At 28.9% G+C, this 17685-nt stretch overlaps 1 protein-coding gene across 1 annotated transcript in view; it reads right to left on the bottom strand.

Annotated features, from left to right (window-relative positions):
• The window catches only part of LOC116773555 (cell adhesion molecule Dscam2-like), a 97191-nt gene that overhangs the window by 28393 nt on the left and 51113 nt on the right, over positions 1–17685 (bottom strand). Inside the window, exons 3-4 of the mRNA XM_061528753.1 lie at positions 1712–1787; positions 827–888 (exon numbers count right to left, since the gene is read on the bottom strand). Coding sequence (XP_061384737.1) covers positions 827–888; positions 1712–1787 — 138 coding nt within the window. The remainder of the gene's footprint in view (positions 1–826; positions 889–1711; positions 1788–17685) is intronic.

The raw sequence follows: 17685 nt of genomic DNA, 5'->3' as shown, positions 1-17685 counted from the left end.
TTTCATAACGAATACAATCTTTTATGTTTTATATTTGCAAAACTATAAGCTAGATCTTCTACCGACATATAAACAAATTCCATACATTAGTTTTATAAGAAGAATTAAATGTTTTATGTTTCGAATAAAATAAAGGAAATTCAATTTTTAAATTCTTTTATACTCAATTATTTTTTAATATACATAAGTAGATAAGCTTGAATGTATTATATATACTTAGAATACATAAATAAATAAGTAAATTTTAACACATTTAAAACAATGCACAATAAAATGAATAAAGTAAAATAATAATATTTTTATTTCAAACTGTCGTCGATTTATTCGCTAACACATTTATCGGCACTGCAGTGTACATTTCCGTATCGTAGGAGCTAGAAGTTTGAGGCGAGCGACAAAGTTGTTACCGAGTTCCGAAAACACTTTTATCTTAAAACTTTATTCTTTTGAGTCAGATAAAGTTGTTCCCTGAGTGAAACTAAATAAATATTCCCGTCATGTCCGGGATGTCATTCAAAATTACTTTGATACAAAAACAAGTAATGGGAAGATGTATATATATTGTAAATTATATATAGTTGGGACTTTGTGAAAGAACAGACACTTATAATGAATTCAAAACTTCTTATAATTTCAGGATGATTTGTAATAAATTTGACTAATACATAGTTTTATAGTTTTAGATGCATTTTCTTTTTTGTTATATCTGTAGTTTGTTCTTTACATTCAAAAATGTTCCTATAAATTTAAATACATACTATGGCCGGAGGCTCCAACAAAATTGATTAAGGCTTAGGTTTGGAAATAGTAAATAAATATCACTCACCATAATCTGGTCTGTCAGAGGAGCCTTCGCTAATCCGAGACTCAGGATAAGATAAGGGATTCCTGAGAACAAATGCAGGATTAACACAACTATGTAATTTATCTCGTTCGGTATTATTGCTAGGATTTACTCAGATCGGAACAATTACAAACGTTTCTTTCATAAAACAAAACAGGTTTTCGTTTAGATATATCTAACTTCATGTTTTCAATGTTTGACAACAAAGAAAGGGACAATTATGTTTTAATTACAAACAAGCCTTAAATACAAATTACCAACTTTATTTCACTTTTTAATGGCCAGGACCGCAATAAAACAACCCCAAATGTTACTTTGATACAGTTGAGTCGTAAAATGTGAAAATTGTGACACACTGGGCCAAATTACATGTATTTTAATTCCAGTATCGAAAGCGAAGGCCCTAAAAAACTTAATAATCCAATACTCGGATATTGTCGATGCTTTTAATTCGTACGATTTATTTATCTGCGTCGAAAAATCTATATATACGAGTACAATTCAAATCCATTTACAATAAAACGTTCGAATGAAATTGTGCGAAAAATTTAACAAAATTCGGCAATAGTAAAAAAAAAAAACAATAAATGCCCATAATGTACTAGCGGCCTTACAAAGTTCTCGCTGACATAAAAGTTTAAAGCCAATAAAAATACGAGCTCCCAGTGAACAGCTGATAAGCGCTTTTTTATTTCATTCACCATTTCAGAGACACGTTTAAGTTGATTGTCTCTTCTTGACTATTGTGAAAAAATAAAATGACTCTGTCCTTTGTCATTGCACAGATTTTTTGTATTCCATTTCTCTCTAAAAGAGTTGACAAAAAATTAAAACCACACGACTTATAGTATAAAGAATTATACTCACCTCTTTGTTTTAAAATGTGTTAAGACAGATTTCGTTTCTTCCTTCTTACCGACGAAGGTAACAGTGACAGCGGTTACTGAAAAAAAAAAATAGTTTCTCTGAATCTGATTTTTTTAAATCACCATTCAATCAATTCATAATATAATGTTACTGAACATAGTATTTTTTCCCCGAAAATTTACGAACTTGACATGAAATTTACAAATTTATATTCAATATAACAGAACTTAATACTTTTAAAACTATGTTAAAAAGCTTTTGGGATATCACTTAGCGTAAATAATAGTTATTACATTCTACTATTAAGTGCGGTTGGCAAAAGGTCAAATTAACTTAAAAGATAATGATAGTATTCTGAAATTAATTTATGGAACGAAAATGAATTATTCACAATTAGACATACCCTTTATTAATTCGATAATTTAAATAAAATTTCTATGTTCTATCAACATTATTATGGGTAGTATGATAACGTAAATGAAATGAAAATGCTGATAGGTGTACCCATGTAGGTATTTAACGCCGGGGTACTCGCAGGAGGGTAGAAAATGGGTTGAATGTAAAAGAAGTACTCACTTAACACACGTTGGTGGTTGGAGGGGCATTTTTAAACATTTTACAACTGCACTTCAAATCATTTGACATCAAACGACAGATAGCGTAAACGTCTTTCGCTTAGTTACAGACGATTTAACTCAACCGACGCGAGGGTTGAAAATTATATGCCAGCCACCCTCACTAAATGTATTCTTTATTCTATGTTAAATAATACCATAAAATTAAATAGCTTCTTTGAAAAGTCATAATTCAATATCGATAGTCAAAAATACATATAAATAATTCTGTTAAAATTTATAAGAACATTAACACTCGTGTACTACTAAGTGTATATTTTAGTGACACGTTATCAATGTGAATTAGATTTATTAACAAACTTAACAAAGTTAAGTATAAATCTAATATGTAGAAAAAGAACATCAAAGAAAAATCATTATAATTAGAGATGTCTAAAATAAATTATCGTCCAAATAAAATGATAGGTACATGATCTGAATTAAAGGAAACCGGTAGTTAGTTTTGGAAAAATAAATTTTTTCCTTTAGAGAAATTCTAAATAAAATAGTATAACGAAGATGAAATAAATATTAAACACACACAAATGCCGTACATCAAATACGCAGCAATAGTGCAGTACCGATTTGTAAATAGAGTGGCCAGTATCATTGCATTTGCCTTAGTGAAGTATATAACTAATGTTAGGTTCTTATGATATGGAAATGCACATCATTAATAATTAAAATTGATCTCGACTCTTAATATAGGCAATGGTGTAAAAAAACCGCATGCATCGCACCGCATCAATCTATTAAATAAGGCTTCCCATTAAAAACACCGTGCTTTACTTTCATATTTTATTCATAACCCGCTACATTCAAATTTCAACCCTATTGATATATTAAAAGGTTTTTATTGCGTTTCAATAATTTCGAGTGAGAGATTTATTATTGATCAATTAATTAAAACACACCAAGTGGGTAGAAATTGAAATGTGGAACTAATTAATCGTTAATTCTGGCAAAATATATGAGTAAAGAGTCTAACGTCATGTCTATTTACATCCAGTGGACCCTGAAATAACTTTTAAACGTTAACTAATGATGCATGCCTAATTCGTATCCAATAACATGTAGTGGAAGGAAATTCTGTAGTTATAAATCAACATGAAAATTTTTATGCAAGACGTAAAACTTAAAAAGGCATCATTCCGAATTGAAATTAAAGAACTTCCGCGAAAAGTAAATAAAATTGTTATCGTCGGAAGCGGAGCTCGCTAAATATTCGTGTATTAAATTCATAATATTCTCTCTAAAAGGATTTAGAATTTAAGTCCTAAATCTCTGAGCGAGGTGCTTACAAATGTTGGAATAATTACGAAAATATTTTAAGACGATGATTTTTATTTATAAGAATGCTCCTTATAATGAGAGCGGATTTTTATGGCATGAAATGAGATTTAATTACATGTAGCCCGTATTTTAACTGGCTTTTAAAAAAATATTGATATTATTAAATCATTGATAACGTTATAACAAAAGCTTTTACGTGGTATCACTTTGTTTTGGAAACTTACAAAACTTTAAAATCTATGCCAATAAAATTTTATATATGCCTTTTTTTATTTTAAAAAAACTTTTAATCCACATTATTATAAATTTATACTATAAAAATTAAAGAAAAATTTTAAAAATTACAATTTTATGTTAAGAATAAGTATCGGCTTGAACTTTATATTATACTTTTGAATATATTATCTCAAGTTCTTGAATATGACTTATTCTTAGAGCTTTATATGTTTTATATTAAAATAATTTATTATTATCTTCACTTTATATATTATAGAAAAATATATATTTTTATGTACAATTATCATAAAACATTTATATATATAGATATATAAGCAAACAAATTGATAAATCAGACAACATAATCACTGTAGTAATTGACAACCTTCAATGGTTTATAAGGGACGTCCTAATTGCAATTTGATATCCAAAATGGCCGTGATCGCAATATTCGCCGCTAACGACTTTGTCGTTAGTAACAATTATATGAAGGCTTCAGTGCCTTGTGAAATATGGTTTATTGGTCAGGCATTAAGGTAATTATGTGACTGTAATTTTAAAGACATCCCATATTATAGATTGACATAACTTTCGAGTTTAGTTTCATTTAGTCTATTAGCTGTATTATATTTAATGTGTTAAATATTCTTATCTATTTTCTAAATGTAAATTTCAGAATATCCCGGCGTGTATAGAATTAAACCCGACGACCTGCATACGACTTCCACGATCAAATTAATTACGATATTCATGAAGTACTGAATTTCGGATGTTTAAATCGTAACGAAAATATATATTTATGTATATTTTTCTCTTAACTTTTTAGTGCTTATATGATATCTACCAACATTATAGTTTACAAGAAGAAAAATCTTATTCAGTTTAACAGAATTTTCATTATATATGTGTAATTTTATGTATCTATCTCTACATATAAATATCTAGACTTTCAGAATCTTTCTGTATAATAAATAACTATGCAAATCTTAAACTATGTTTATATAAATTGTAACGCATCCAAATCTTCTTACATCCTCACATCTTAACAGCGACCCAGATTGCGGAGGCAACTCCCACACCTAGTTAATTCCAGACCCACAGTTGTAGAATATGTTGTTATAAATTTTCAGCCTAAACAATTTTCTAAATTGCTATCATTGTGCTGTAAAATTGCTATGAAAGTGAATATGTATGATACGTTCTAATTATTTAATTGCGGCAGAATTCGACTCTAAAATATTATTGGATAATATGCAATTTAAATTTATTCTTTTTAATATTCTTATGATTATTTTTGATATTTAATAATAAATTATAAAAACAAATCAATAATTAACGTAATTTTTGGATCTCTTCATAAATTTATTATTCATTTTGTAACTAGTTCATATTCACAAAGTATTAAAGACGCAATTAATTATATATTTTTAGAGGACAGCAATTCATGCTTTATAATATTTCTCACTTACACTAAATACGTAGATTTATTTCAAATAAAAATACCTATTTATACCCAAATGAACAGAATCATGTTAAATACTTATTGTATAAAAAGCTTAAGTAATTTCTAATCCATTTGAAATAAGCCTAACTAGCGTATAACTTTTAATGGAGTAATGAGCTAGTTAAATTAGAATCATTCGCTAATTACTTCCTCGCCGAGGAAATATACGTTAGTTAGGACTGCTAGAATTATCCATACAGTGGCACTAACTAATTAGCCAATTGGAACTACAGTTATATTATGTTTAGCCTAGTCTCATTACGAGATCTACAAAGCTTGCGAAAATATCCTCGAATTTGAATTATCTTAATGAAATAAATCACTCTATTTTATTATTATTTTTAAATCCAATATTTAATAGCCCGTTAAGTATTCTATATTTATGATTTATAAGAGTGATTTGTAAATATTATATGTGAATTACGAGATTATCTTGAGATTTTGATTCATTGTGGGAAGAAAGGAGTTTAAAATTGGAGTTATAGTAACATAAACAAAAAATAACTAAAGTTATAATAACTTTAGTTATTTTTTGTTTAAGTTTCATAAATACATATTCATAGAAGATAACCGATACAGATTTAAGTCGACTGAAACAAGTACCCAGGAATAAAATTCTTTCTCATAATGTAGAACTCCGTCAGAACGAAAAATAATGTACATTTATCCGGAATGACTTACATACATGTGTTATGAATCACATAAATTCAGTATTACAATTTTATAAACCATTGTACAGCGCATATTATTTTAATGAAAGTAGTTTAGCTAATGTAACTTTTACTAATAGTTTTTTTTATTTCAAAGAAACACTGATTGTAATGTATGAATTTTTTCAAAATTTTTTATTATTGAAAATAATATCTGTGACCGTAAAGATTTTTCGGTATATAAAGTTAAAGAAAGATTTATTTATCGAACCGTATTCATTTATATTCCATTAAAGTTGCAGTGTTCAATGATTCATGGAATTTATTGGAACGGTTAAAACTTAACTTGAAAAAAATATGTCGTTCTCGATGTGGACTCGTTCTCTGAATATTATTCTGACAATATATTCTGAGCGCGGATTCAATTTACACTGAAACCAATTGAAACTTGGTCCCTACTCAGTAAAAAAGGACGTAATTTGAGTGAAACTTAATGTCATATATAAAATATTTTTTTTTTGTATATAATTATGACAGTATTATTTCTACTTTACTTTGTGACTTAGTAAGTTATCTTCTTCTCCATGCGAGAAGAGGCTTATGCTCAGCAGTGGGCTTCCGATAGTCTGATGATGATGATGATGATGATGATGATGAAGTTATCTTCAATGTCTTTGCACGATATATCTTTAGCTCAAGTCGGATCATTCTATTTAATTCTAAGAGCTTTATCGTAGAAGCAAATACATATAAATCTGCATGTAGAGCACTTATTTAGAAATTTTAAAACACTTAATTTTAAAAACAAATTACGTATTTCCCGTTTTTGTTTAAATATAATAAAAATATTTAATCAATCTTTAGTCCGCTCCGAAATATGGAGGTTGCATTCATTAATAAACCACTTACTTTTCCGGTAATTTAATTATGAAATTTGGTAAATATGAATTTAAAATTCTGTTTCAGAGCTTTAATCAAGAGAATAATATAAAAAAGTCAATGCTTTTGGATTCAAAACATTTTTGTCGAATCGAAGTTAAAAAAGAGGTTTTTTTTGTAAATTTTAATTATAAACTCATTAAGAAATATCTCGTCATACATAAATGAAAAAATATATAAGCATCCTATATAAAATTATGATGTATAAAACGTTAGCTCTGAACAAAGAGCGTTTCATTTTAAAGATATTGCTCAAGCTTAAAAAAGAGCAATGAAATTATATGAAAGACGCACCCACACAAAATAATCTGCATACTATGAGCTTGGTTCGCTTATAACGAATAAAAAGGCAATACCGGTCTTCACGCTTTTTATTTACGTCTGCGACAAGATGAGAATAATCTTTTATTATATGATAATAATGATATTACCAGTGTGAAGCAAGAAAGTGCATATTGAAGCCTTTTGATACAGCTGAGGCTTCATTTCAATTTGTGATGTACATAAGACTTGGAGGGTGCATCTTAGAATTCTCACACAGTACGTACAATTTATATATTATATCACACCTGACGAAAAAGTTAAAAGTTTTATTTAATTAACATAAATTAATTCCATAGAATATTTAAAATTAAACGTGAACATTCTATATAGAAAATATATATACATGTATATATTATAGTTATTAAATTTTATCAGAAGATGATAAATTGCTGTAAAGCAAAATAACGAAAGTATTATTTATTATGCGTCAATATCGCTTACATGAATAAAAACTGCGGGTGTAAATAAGAAGGTAGCTGCTAAAATTTTTTGAATGGCAGTGCCTTGCCCATTAGCTAATGAGGCGTACTGTACAAGGTGCGTTACCTATATATATTTGGCTTGTTGGCCCATTTTACGACCTGTGATAGTTGTAATTATATTTTTTTAGTTTTAGTTTATTTCTATGGAAATGTTTTTTACTTTGTTTAAACGACAAATTTTTTTTTCGTTCAAGAAATAAAAAATCTGGCATGTGCCATAAGTAGCTTTCTCATTGCTTTTCTCGTACCATTTCCAATTTTTTTTTTCAAATATATATATATAAATATATTCAAATAACACTAACTTTTACCCCAGGATTCGATTTTAATCTTGTCATGCCGTTTCAAGAATTCTTCCTCAAATAAAACCTATCGAGGAGGAAGCGATTACATATTTTACTAAAAATTACACAAAAACTATTAAATTATAGAGAAAATATAATTATTTTGATGATTTTATTAGAACTAGTTGTGGTGGCACCCCTTTTAAATATTTATTAAAATATTACTAAAACTTAAATTTATAAACCTAACATTTAAACAGAGATTTTATTTATTTGGAAATTTCATTTAAATTAAACGTTTCATTCTCAGATAACCGTCTGCACCTTTTTGTAGAAACCATAGGAATAATTAGAAATGTCAATTATTAACAACACAATAGGTACGAGTACAATCCATACCAATATTATAAATGCGAAAGTAACTCTGTCTGTCTGTCTGTTAATCAATCACGCCTAAACTACTGAAGCAATTTGCACGAAATTTGGTATGGAGATATTTTGATACCCGAGAAAGGACATAGGCTACTTTTTAGCACGGGAAAATGACGCATTCCCATGGGAAAAGTCAGATAGGTTGATCGTTTTTACGCCTAAACTACTGAACAGATTTAAATGAAATTTGGTAAGAAGATAGTTTGAGTCTTCAGAAAGGTCATGAGTTACTTTTGACCGCGGGAAAACAACGCATTCTCATGGAAAAAAATACTTTTCTGGCCAAGGATGGAAAAACAAAAACCATCGTATATAAAAATGTATTGCAGTAACCTATCTTCTTCTTAAAATGTATTTACCTTTTTTTTTTTTGTTAACGCGGTGAAAGGTTTTATACCTACCCCTCCGTCTAGGGGAGACGGAGGATCTTATGTGGGATTCACGGGCCAGAAGGGCCCATGCTACCCACTTAAACACCAGCGGTCACTCTCCTCACCGCCTGGTGGATCGACGCGGGAATCGCTCAAGGCATCCATCCGCGACGATCCGGCGGCAGGCCGCGAACGGCCACCTCCCCCCGGGGGCTCACTCCACGTGACAAGGAGCGTCCCCCCGCCTGGCGAGCTTGCCTAATCGCGAGAGGGTTAACCCCTTACCCCTCCCACCCAAGCCCACGCGGCCAGTCTCCAACCAACCACCGCCGAGCGCAAGCGTCCAACGGCAGACAGAGCGGAGACCAGCCATCAAGCGACCCGGACCTCCGAAGAGGTCTGAGTTTCCGTTCACCGCATTCAGCGGCGAACCCCCCCTCATAACTGATTGCACCGGTTACCCGGTGGGCGATGGGATCGTCACGTCCCGACGCCAAACGCGGCAACCGCGGACGGCCGCCTCCTCCATGGGCTGATCCCCAGCCCTGGACCAAGACCCCAAACGGAGGTCAAGGTCCTCCCCCCCCGTAACTGATTGCACCGGTTACCCGGTGGGCGATGGGGTCGTCACGTCCCGACGCCACAAAATGTATTTACCTAACCTAACCTATGACAATCACACTTAGTATTGCCTCATCCCATCTCGGCACAATTCAAACATACGTACAAAAAAGTACAGCTCAGGTTTTTACATACTACTATACAAAAAAACTATCCAATGCGGACAAAGTCGCAGGCAAAACTAGTATAAAATATTTACAAAATATGAAGTCGAGATTTGACATCAAATTAAATTCTTTATTTACTAACAATATTTTGACACGACACTGATGGATGGAGGCCATATTTAAAATAACCTAACAATATTTTGATAATTTTACATAAAATTTATTAAATATATGCTATAACCTCGAAATTAAAATGTAAAATTTATATTTTTTATCACTGACAGTTTTAAGATTTAAAAAAATCATAAAGTATAATAAAAAATAAACAAAAAAAATCGATTACAATTGTCCCGATTCGATTTTAGGTAGTTATTGGGTTCAATCCCTGGCAGGGACAGGCATTGTGTGATAATTTTTATTAATTATTTTTTTTTAAGCCTCTTATATTAACCAGTTAATAAGCTTATGCTTCAAACCCGTAATATCAAGCGATTCTGAAATCTATCTTTTGACTCTGAGCCTGTTAGTCAGATTTACTATAATAAACATTCTTAACGAAGAATATTTGCCATTTGAATAATTTTTCATTACTCGGTAACTTTTCCGTAACAAATGTGAGATTATCGAGAATTACTAATGTTTATTTGTCTTGTCATTATTTTAATACATTTATTTCCATTAAAACAGTCTCATAATTATTTTCTAAGTGGGTGTAGACATAGTAAATTTTTAATTAGTGATATTGATCGTTAAAACATTACATCTAAATTGTTTTTTATTTACACTTAATTACTCATTTCCATTTAGTTTTTAAATTAGCGTTAGTGTTAAAAGACGTTTTTGCAGAACCGATGTCCATTGATATTTGTAGTCTCAAAACTTCTTTATCCTTTCATCTCAGAGTTCTTTCTCAGTACTTAGCCATTTAAAATCATAGCCGTTACACCGCAATTTCTTTTAGTTTCAGACCATTTCCTCTCCGCTCTACTAATGCTTCCTTTTCATTTCTAATGTGTTCCTTTTTTGTGAGATAGCTCTTCGTTTAAGAAACCCGTTAAGAGTATCTTAAGAACTTTATCCTGAGCATTAAATTAGAGCTAATGTATCATGGTGCAATTAATCTTCTACGTGTCATATTTTAAGTTCTTTATATGGAAAAAAAATATTAATACTCTCATAAGCAAAAAAAAGCTACTTTAATTAAATAAATGTGGTTTAATTAGAACTACAGCCTGCGGGGACATGGGTTTATACTTAAATTAGCCCAATAACATGGACTAATACCAAATTTTGATGAGCTTAAAAAGCTGATGAGAAAAACTTTTAGAGTGATAGAGTTACTCTAATACTGTTTAGGATCTATAGCTTCGATATATAGAACAAAATTAAATGTTTAAATGTATTCGTGTTAATTAAAATCTAACGCCTAAAAAATATATAAATAATTTGTATTAAACCTCATATTTCATTTATAAGGCCTCTAATAATAAATTATTTACCTACTTTTTATGATTTAAATGTTGAACTAGCTATGGAAGCTTAAAATAAAATATAATTAGTGCAGTTAATGAGAATATTTTAAACAATACATAAATATGTATATTTATATTTCGTTGAAAGTATTAGTCTGCGGTTATTCTGACCACGATGATACGTAAATTTTCATTTGCAACTAACACCTACTATTATAAATTAGTCTACCTGTCTGCGAATGACATCCTAGATTAGTATTCATTACGAATTAGATTATGTGTGACCCAATTACAGTTGTGGTTGAAATTTATAACTGTATTTATATAATTTTGTTTATAATTACAAATGGATAAAATGAACCTGGAGTTATAATTTCAAATGATAAGTTTGGAGCAAGCGTGGTGATTAATGCTCTAAGCTTCTCTATATGAGAAGAGGCTTTTGCTCAGCAGTGGGCTCCGATAGGCTGATGATGATGATATAATAAAATATATTTAATTGATATATTATGTATATATGAATATTATAAAAAGAGGTTGGGTTGAATTATGATACTTTGTTTAATTTCATTTTTACATACATATGTATATGTTTGGTTTACTGGAAAAAAATATTAATTGTTATAGACACATTTTATTTTATAAAGCAATTTTAATATACATTTAAATTTTCAATCCTAATTGTTATTCAACTTCCATTAGTACTTTGCGCATTTCCAGAAAACTTTATGCTTTCCTTACAAAATTTGCTAAATTGTTACGAGCGGTAATTGTTTTACAACTGCAATTATTCGTTTAAATGGAAATTCAATTTCCATAAAGTTTTTCTTATTCAAATTAAATATACCTTTACGAACTCAGAACATTTTTAAGTTTGATTATGTCTAATATTTCGCCATTATACCTTAATTATATTCAATTGCATTATATTATATTTTTTAATCAATCATTCATAACTATGGAGATCAAAATACTACTAATTTTTGTACTAAAAAAAGGGTGTCTGTTTACTATGACAATGATTTTAATCATTCTACTGTTCTGTTCGTAGTGCTGGATTTCAAATTGTATTTAAAAAAACTCTGAGTTGAATCAGAAAAAGAGTAATTATAAGATACGAGAATAATAATATATTAAGTAAATGCGTTAGGTATCTGGGAGTGACACAATCAATAGTATGAAGCAATATTACAACTAAATAAGTTATTTAGGAAACGACTGTTTAAGAGATATTAGCCGAAAAATAAGTAAACGTCTTTAAACTTTTAGAAATAAATTGAAATAAGGAATACGCCTAATATAGGTGAGGATTCCTTTATATTATGATTAAAAAATAAAAAATAAAACTAAATATGACTAACGGTTCAGTTAAAGAGTGTATCAATATAAGCGAAATAAATAACTATTTTTAATAAATATTTTAATTCTTACAAGTCCACTTGTAAAAAATATAATAACAGCAAAAAAAATGCATGTTCCAGTACATTCAGTCGTTACTTCAGAGCTTTAAGTTATTGGAGTTTTTTTTTAACTTTAATATTGTTTAAAAAAGTTAAACACAAATGCAGTTATAACGACTTCCATGAGACCTGGCCGTTATCCAACAAAGTTTTCATTCTGTTAAGTATAATGGTTATAGTTTCTTTGGATAATTTGCGGTGGACGCATCGACAGTGTATTATGCTATATAATAAATGTCTCTACTTTGAAAAAAAATAGAGACATTTTATACAAAGATCAATAAATTTTATGAATAATATTTTTAAAAAAATATATTGCGGTTTTTGTAAAACTAACGTTCATAAAAAAGTGGGATTACATAAATAAGTTTTGTCAATATTGCAATACTATAAAACAAAAAATATGCATGTAAGACTATTATTGGAAGGGCGTTAAATTAGAACAAAGAGGGCTGCTTACTTTCCTTTTCATTTAAAATCCTTGAAATAGATCATACAGCCACTAGTGTAATGTTTTGGATGTGGTATTGAACGAAAAGGACAGAAATGAGGGGCTCTTTAAGAATATGTGGACCCACAACGCTGTAAAGTGTAAAAGGTGGCATTATTATAACAATAAGAATGAACAGAGGAATGTTATTCTAGTTTTTAGTCAAGAGAGAAGTTATTGTACGGAACCAGAAGTGAATTAAACGACGTTGCCACAGATTCAGAGACGTTTGATGTTTCTTTTCGCTTGCACAATTTCTTTTTATATAAACGTAAAAAATTACATCTCTATTGCGCAAGGTATTTGTACTCATAATATTCTTCTAAGTCAGTGAGTAAGTTGACTGTCATATATTTAGACGTTGCACACAAGACCACATAAAAATCCCTTGTTGACCAAACGCAAATATTTAAATTTGAATATACAATACGTATTTTTTATCGTTTTTATACGTAAAACAGATAAATATGTTACAAAATATTATTATCGTTATAGATAAGTATTATAATCTGACGTAATACAAAAACAATTAAGTATAAGACTTTAATCCCTTTCATTTTATATACACATATATATATATATATATATATATATATATATATATGAATAACTCTAATGCCTAAAATCTTTTTAACCTTACTATTTAAAAGACTGAAAGAGTGTAACAACTCTAAAATCTAATAATGTATATTTTATTCACCTTTATAATTCACCAGTCGCAATCAAACCGCTTCCAATAAAAAATTTAATCAATATAATTTTTAGTAATTGCACTCTCTTGTGGCCAAAGCTAAGATGGCGGAAATTGCATCGAGTTGCAATTAAGGGTAGCCTTTAATGTGACAGTGAACAATACAATTCTACGTCTCACTAGTTCAATAAATAAAAATTAAAATACTATTAGTGGAAAATATATAAGCATCTAAACGTTCTTTCTGTTTCAAAAGTTTTACCAATTTATTCAATAAATATATATTGACATTTTAATTAAAACACCGACTTACTTCTTTCTAGGAGAATGTTCTCGATCTTAGAGAATCTAATATGTATTATTTATTGACATTTCAATTTAATATTAAATATTATAATAATATATTATTATTATTATTATAGAAATAATCTGTAATAATAAACACATACATATAATATAGCCATATAAAAATATATAGGAAAAAAATATATTTCTAATTTAATGAAATATTTACTAAATATGTCAGAATCAAAAACCATTTTCTTTACTATATTATAATTTTTCACTTATTTATTTCACTATACGTATCATGGAGAATTTGCTTAATAAAACTGAACAAATTAAATATAAGGTTTTAAAAATGATGATCTTTAAAAAACGATTTTTAATGTAACGGAACTGTTCTCACAATATCCCATTCAGTCTCGAGATGTGAAAATTGAATATTCTCTACTGAATTTTAAAACGCATTTTAAAATGAAACCTCATTAAATGCGCGACACAAATTGCAGTCACTGTTGAATAACCTGCAAAAGAGTTTATTTCCTTAATAATTTTGGCAAACTACCTTCGTAACCTGAATTAATAATAGTTATAGCTGTCAGAGAACTGTTATATGTATGGATCGTTACTAAACTATAAGCTGAAGTATTTTATTCAATCATTTATTGATTTTGTTTAAAATTAAACAGTAATAGAAAACATTTATTCTAATTTTCTGATATCAAAATAAAAGAAGTGAAGTTTTTTTTTAAATATTTTTTCCCATTAAGACACTATTATCACTTACATGAGAAATACACTTATAACAAAACCTTTATGAATATACAGTTGGGCATAGCACTTGTAACAAAAATGAAATGACAATGAGTAGTTGTTTCAAGTATGACGCTTTACGAAGACACATTTTTCTATATTAAATACAAATTTAACGTATTTTCTTAGTTTACTATTCATTACACTGGAATTAACATAATATCTTTTAGTATCACACTTTTTCATTTCGCTCTGTTAACTTTTTTGTTTCCGACGTTTCGACATATTTAAGAAACACAATAGAGCAGATGCTATAATTGTATTTAAAAGTAAAATAAAAAAAAAATTAATGAAATTTTACAGTTAGTATGATATTTATATAACAAGTTACAAGTGAACAAACGCTCACCATGAATATCTGAAAGTTTAGTTCCCAGACGACTTACGAATATTTGTAAGGAATTAAAGGTATGTAAAACTGGTAAATTGAAGGTCTGCTTGATTTATTTTTTAAATTCTACAATCTTAAGGCAGATAATTCTTTTATTATTGTGAAGAACTTGCGTTGCTACGGTTCACATAATTAAAATACAAATTGACATTTAGACTACTACAAGGCCTTACAACGTTAAACACTCTATGTATATAACAATAAAAAAAAACTAAGCAAGTATTTTTCCTATAACATTATATTTATCTTTTTGAGATGTATTTTTTAATTACCACTTACTGTAATAATTACAGTAAGTGGTAATTAAAAAATACATTGCTGAATACTTATTTGATATGTGTATTGTACGATAGTTTATTCGCGACTACCTCCAAAACTCCCGATCTGAATTGGATAAAAAAAAAAAAATGTTTTTTAAAAATGAATATATGTCACAGTCAAGCATTTCATTTTTTTTTTTTCTCAAACACACATTAGCTTTTAATAATAAGCCAACTTAATGTGGAATTGAATATTTTAAGGGCTTTATCGGTTGGTGTGTATAAAACATAATAAAACACCTCCCAAAACATAAAACGGTATAGAGTTCCGTTTTGTTTTACTTTCTCGTACGTTAATTAATTATTAACAATATAATAATGGACTGTGTTCCATATTCGTAGCGGTTATAATGTATACAATATTTAATTAGGTTGCCGTCAGAAGGTTTCCAATTAACGTATGAAATATTTCTTATAAAATAAAATTAATTTAACAAAAAAATTTACGATATGTTTAATTATGAATCGGATGCAAGAAATAATTAACGTTTCTTTTCAATTGGAATTATTGTATTTATTTTTATTAATTTTAATATGTCGAAGAAACTACGTAATAAATGATTATAAAATTTTAACTTAATGAAATATTAATTTTGCCTTATTTATATTGAGGCTGAAATCTCTGTTCTTTTATCTCATTTAAATTAAATGAGGTTTATATCAACAATTCCATTTTTTTCAACAGAACGACGTCATTCTTGAAAGCCCCGGGAATTCCGACGTAACTTTCAGCGCTAAATTTGAATGCACTCTTTACACGCTGTTCTGAATGAGACTGAACTGGAATGATTCAACGAAGTCTACTGAACTGTCTGGTCTGAAATCTTCATAATGAACCCATGTACACACTAAGTCATAAAGAATTATCAAATGATTCATCCAGCTAGTATTAAATGTGCGACATGTGTGTTGTTCTATTGCAATAAATTAGAAACATCGTTTTGTATACAATTCTTTTTAAGGATTTGAAATAATACAGGTCTTATTATTTACAATAGAATAATTTAATAATGCACAAAACAGTTTCAAAGAAACGGTTAAAATAGAATATTTATTAATATTCATATTATCTTCTTGTTACCATTTTAATCTTCTCAATTCTTCTCTATACATCGTAATTTTTTTCATTTAATTCATAGATTTTAAAAAAAGTATCGTTTATAGCAAGTACGTGTTGTTTTACGATTACAAACACTACACATAGTGGCACAAGCTACTCATTTGTTTGATGTTATCAAAATCAATATTGTCTAATTCGATGTGGACTAAGTTGCATACTACTATACACTTCAAACATCATTAATTGTAGTAAAAAAATGGTGAAAAATCATTTAAATGTATGCAGATACAGTAATTAAGATGCAAGAAACGATCTATTTGGGTCATGCCCAATCCACTTCACCAACATACTAATCTTGTATGACATTTACAGGCATGTTAAATAATTTATAATATTGACACAGTTTGTATAAAAGAAAAAAACATCAGGCTTCATTCCGTAACAGGAATATCATAACGTACGTATTTCAACACTAAAGTCATCAAAATAGAAAAACTTTAGTGAGATTTCACAAATAAAATGAATAAGTGATATATTTCACTAAAAGCGTTGTAATTATAACAAATGGATTCTTTATTTTTAAAGTTGCGCCGCCATTTTAGATATAAATTATAATAAAAAGACCGTACCTTTTCACGTTTTAACACGTAACAGTGTGAATTAAAATCAAACGTACGAGCAAATAGTCGCATGATTTTATACATTTGATACGTTTAACGATATTAACAAAAAAAACAACCTAACCTTTATATGTTTTATTATAAAAATGATTTATAAATTAAACAAAAATTTATATTCGTAATTTCTAGTGCCGTCCTGCGAGCTTTCTAAGAAGTTATCCGAAAGTACTCCATTAATGAGAGACTCGCTGCTTCTCATTCAATAGCGGCGAGTTCAAATAGCATTGCGGTCATTACTTCATCTCAACTTCATCAATTCAAATTGGAAAACTTTAAGCAGATTTTAAAATTTCCCCTGCAAAGATATTCAAAAAGCTTGATTCGTCTTGTGTCGCATTCAATAGTTCGCTTTGTTCTTAAATTAATTCATATTAATTAAAAAAAATATATTCATTACAATTATAACTTTTTGTCCATATAATTTAAACACTGGTATAGTTCAATTTTAACTATGATTAGTACGTTCATAAATGTTTCC

Source organism: Danaus plexippus (genome assembly GCF_018135715.1).
Source record: "Danaus plexippus chromosome 22 unlocalized genomic scaffold, MEX_DaPlex mxdp_27, whole genome shotgun sequence".
Taxonomy (NCBI): domain Eukaryota; kingdom Metazoa; phylum Arthropoda; class Insecta; order Lepidoptera; family Nymphalidae; genus Danaus; species Danaus plexippus.
This window is presented reverse-complemented; position numbering and strand designations above follow the sequence as displayed.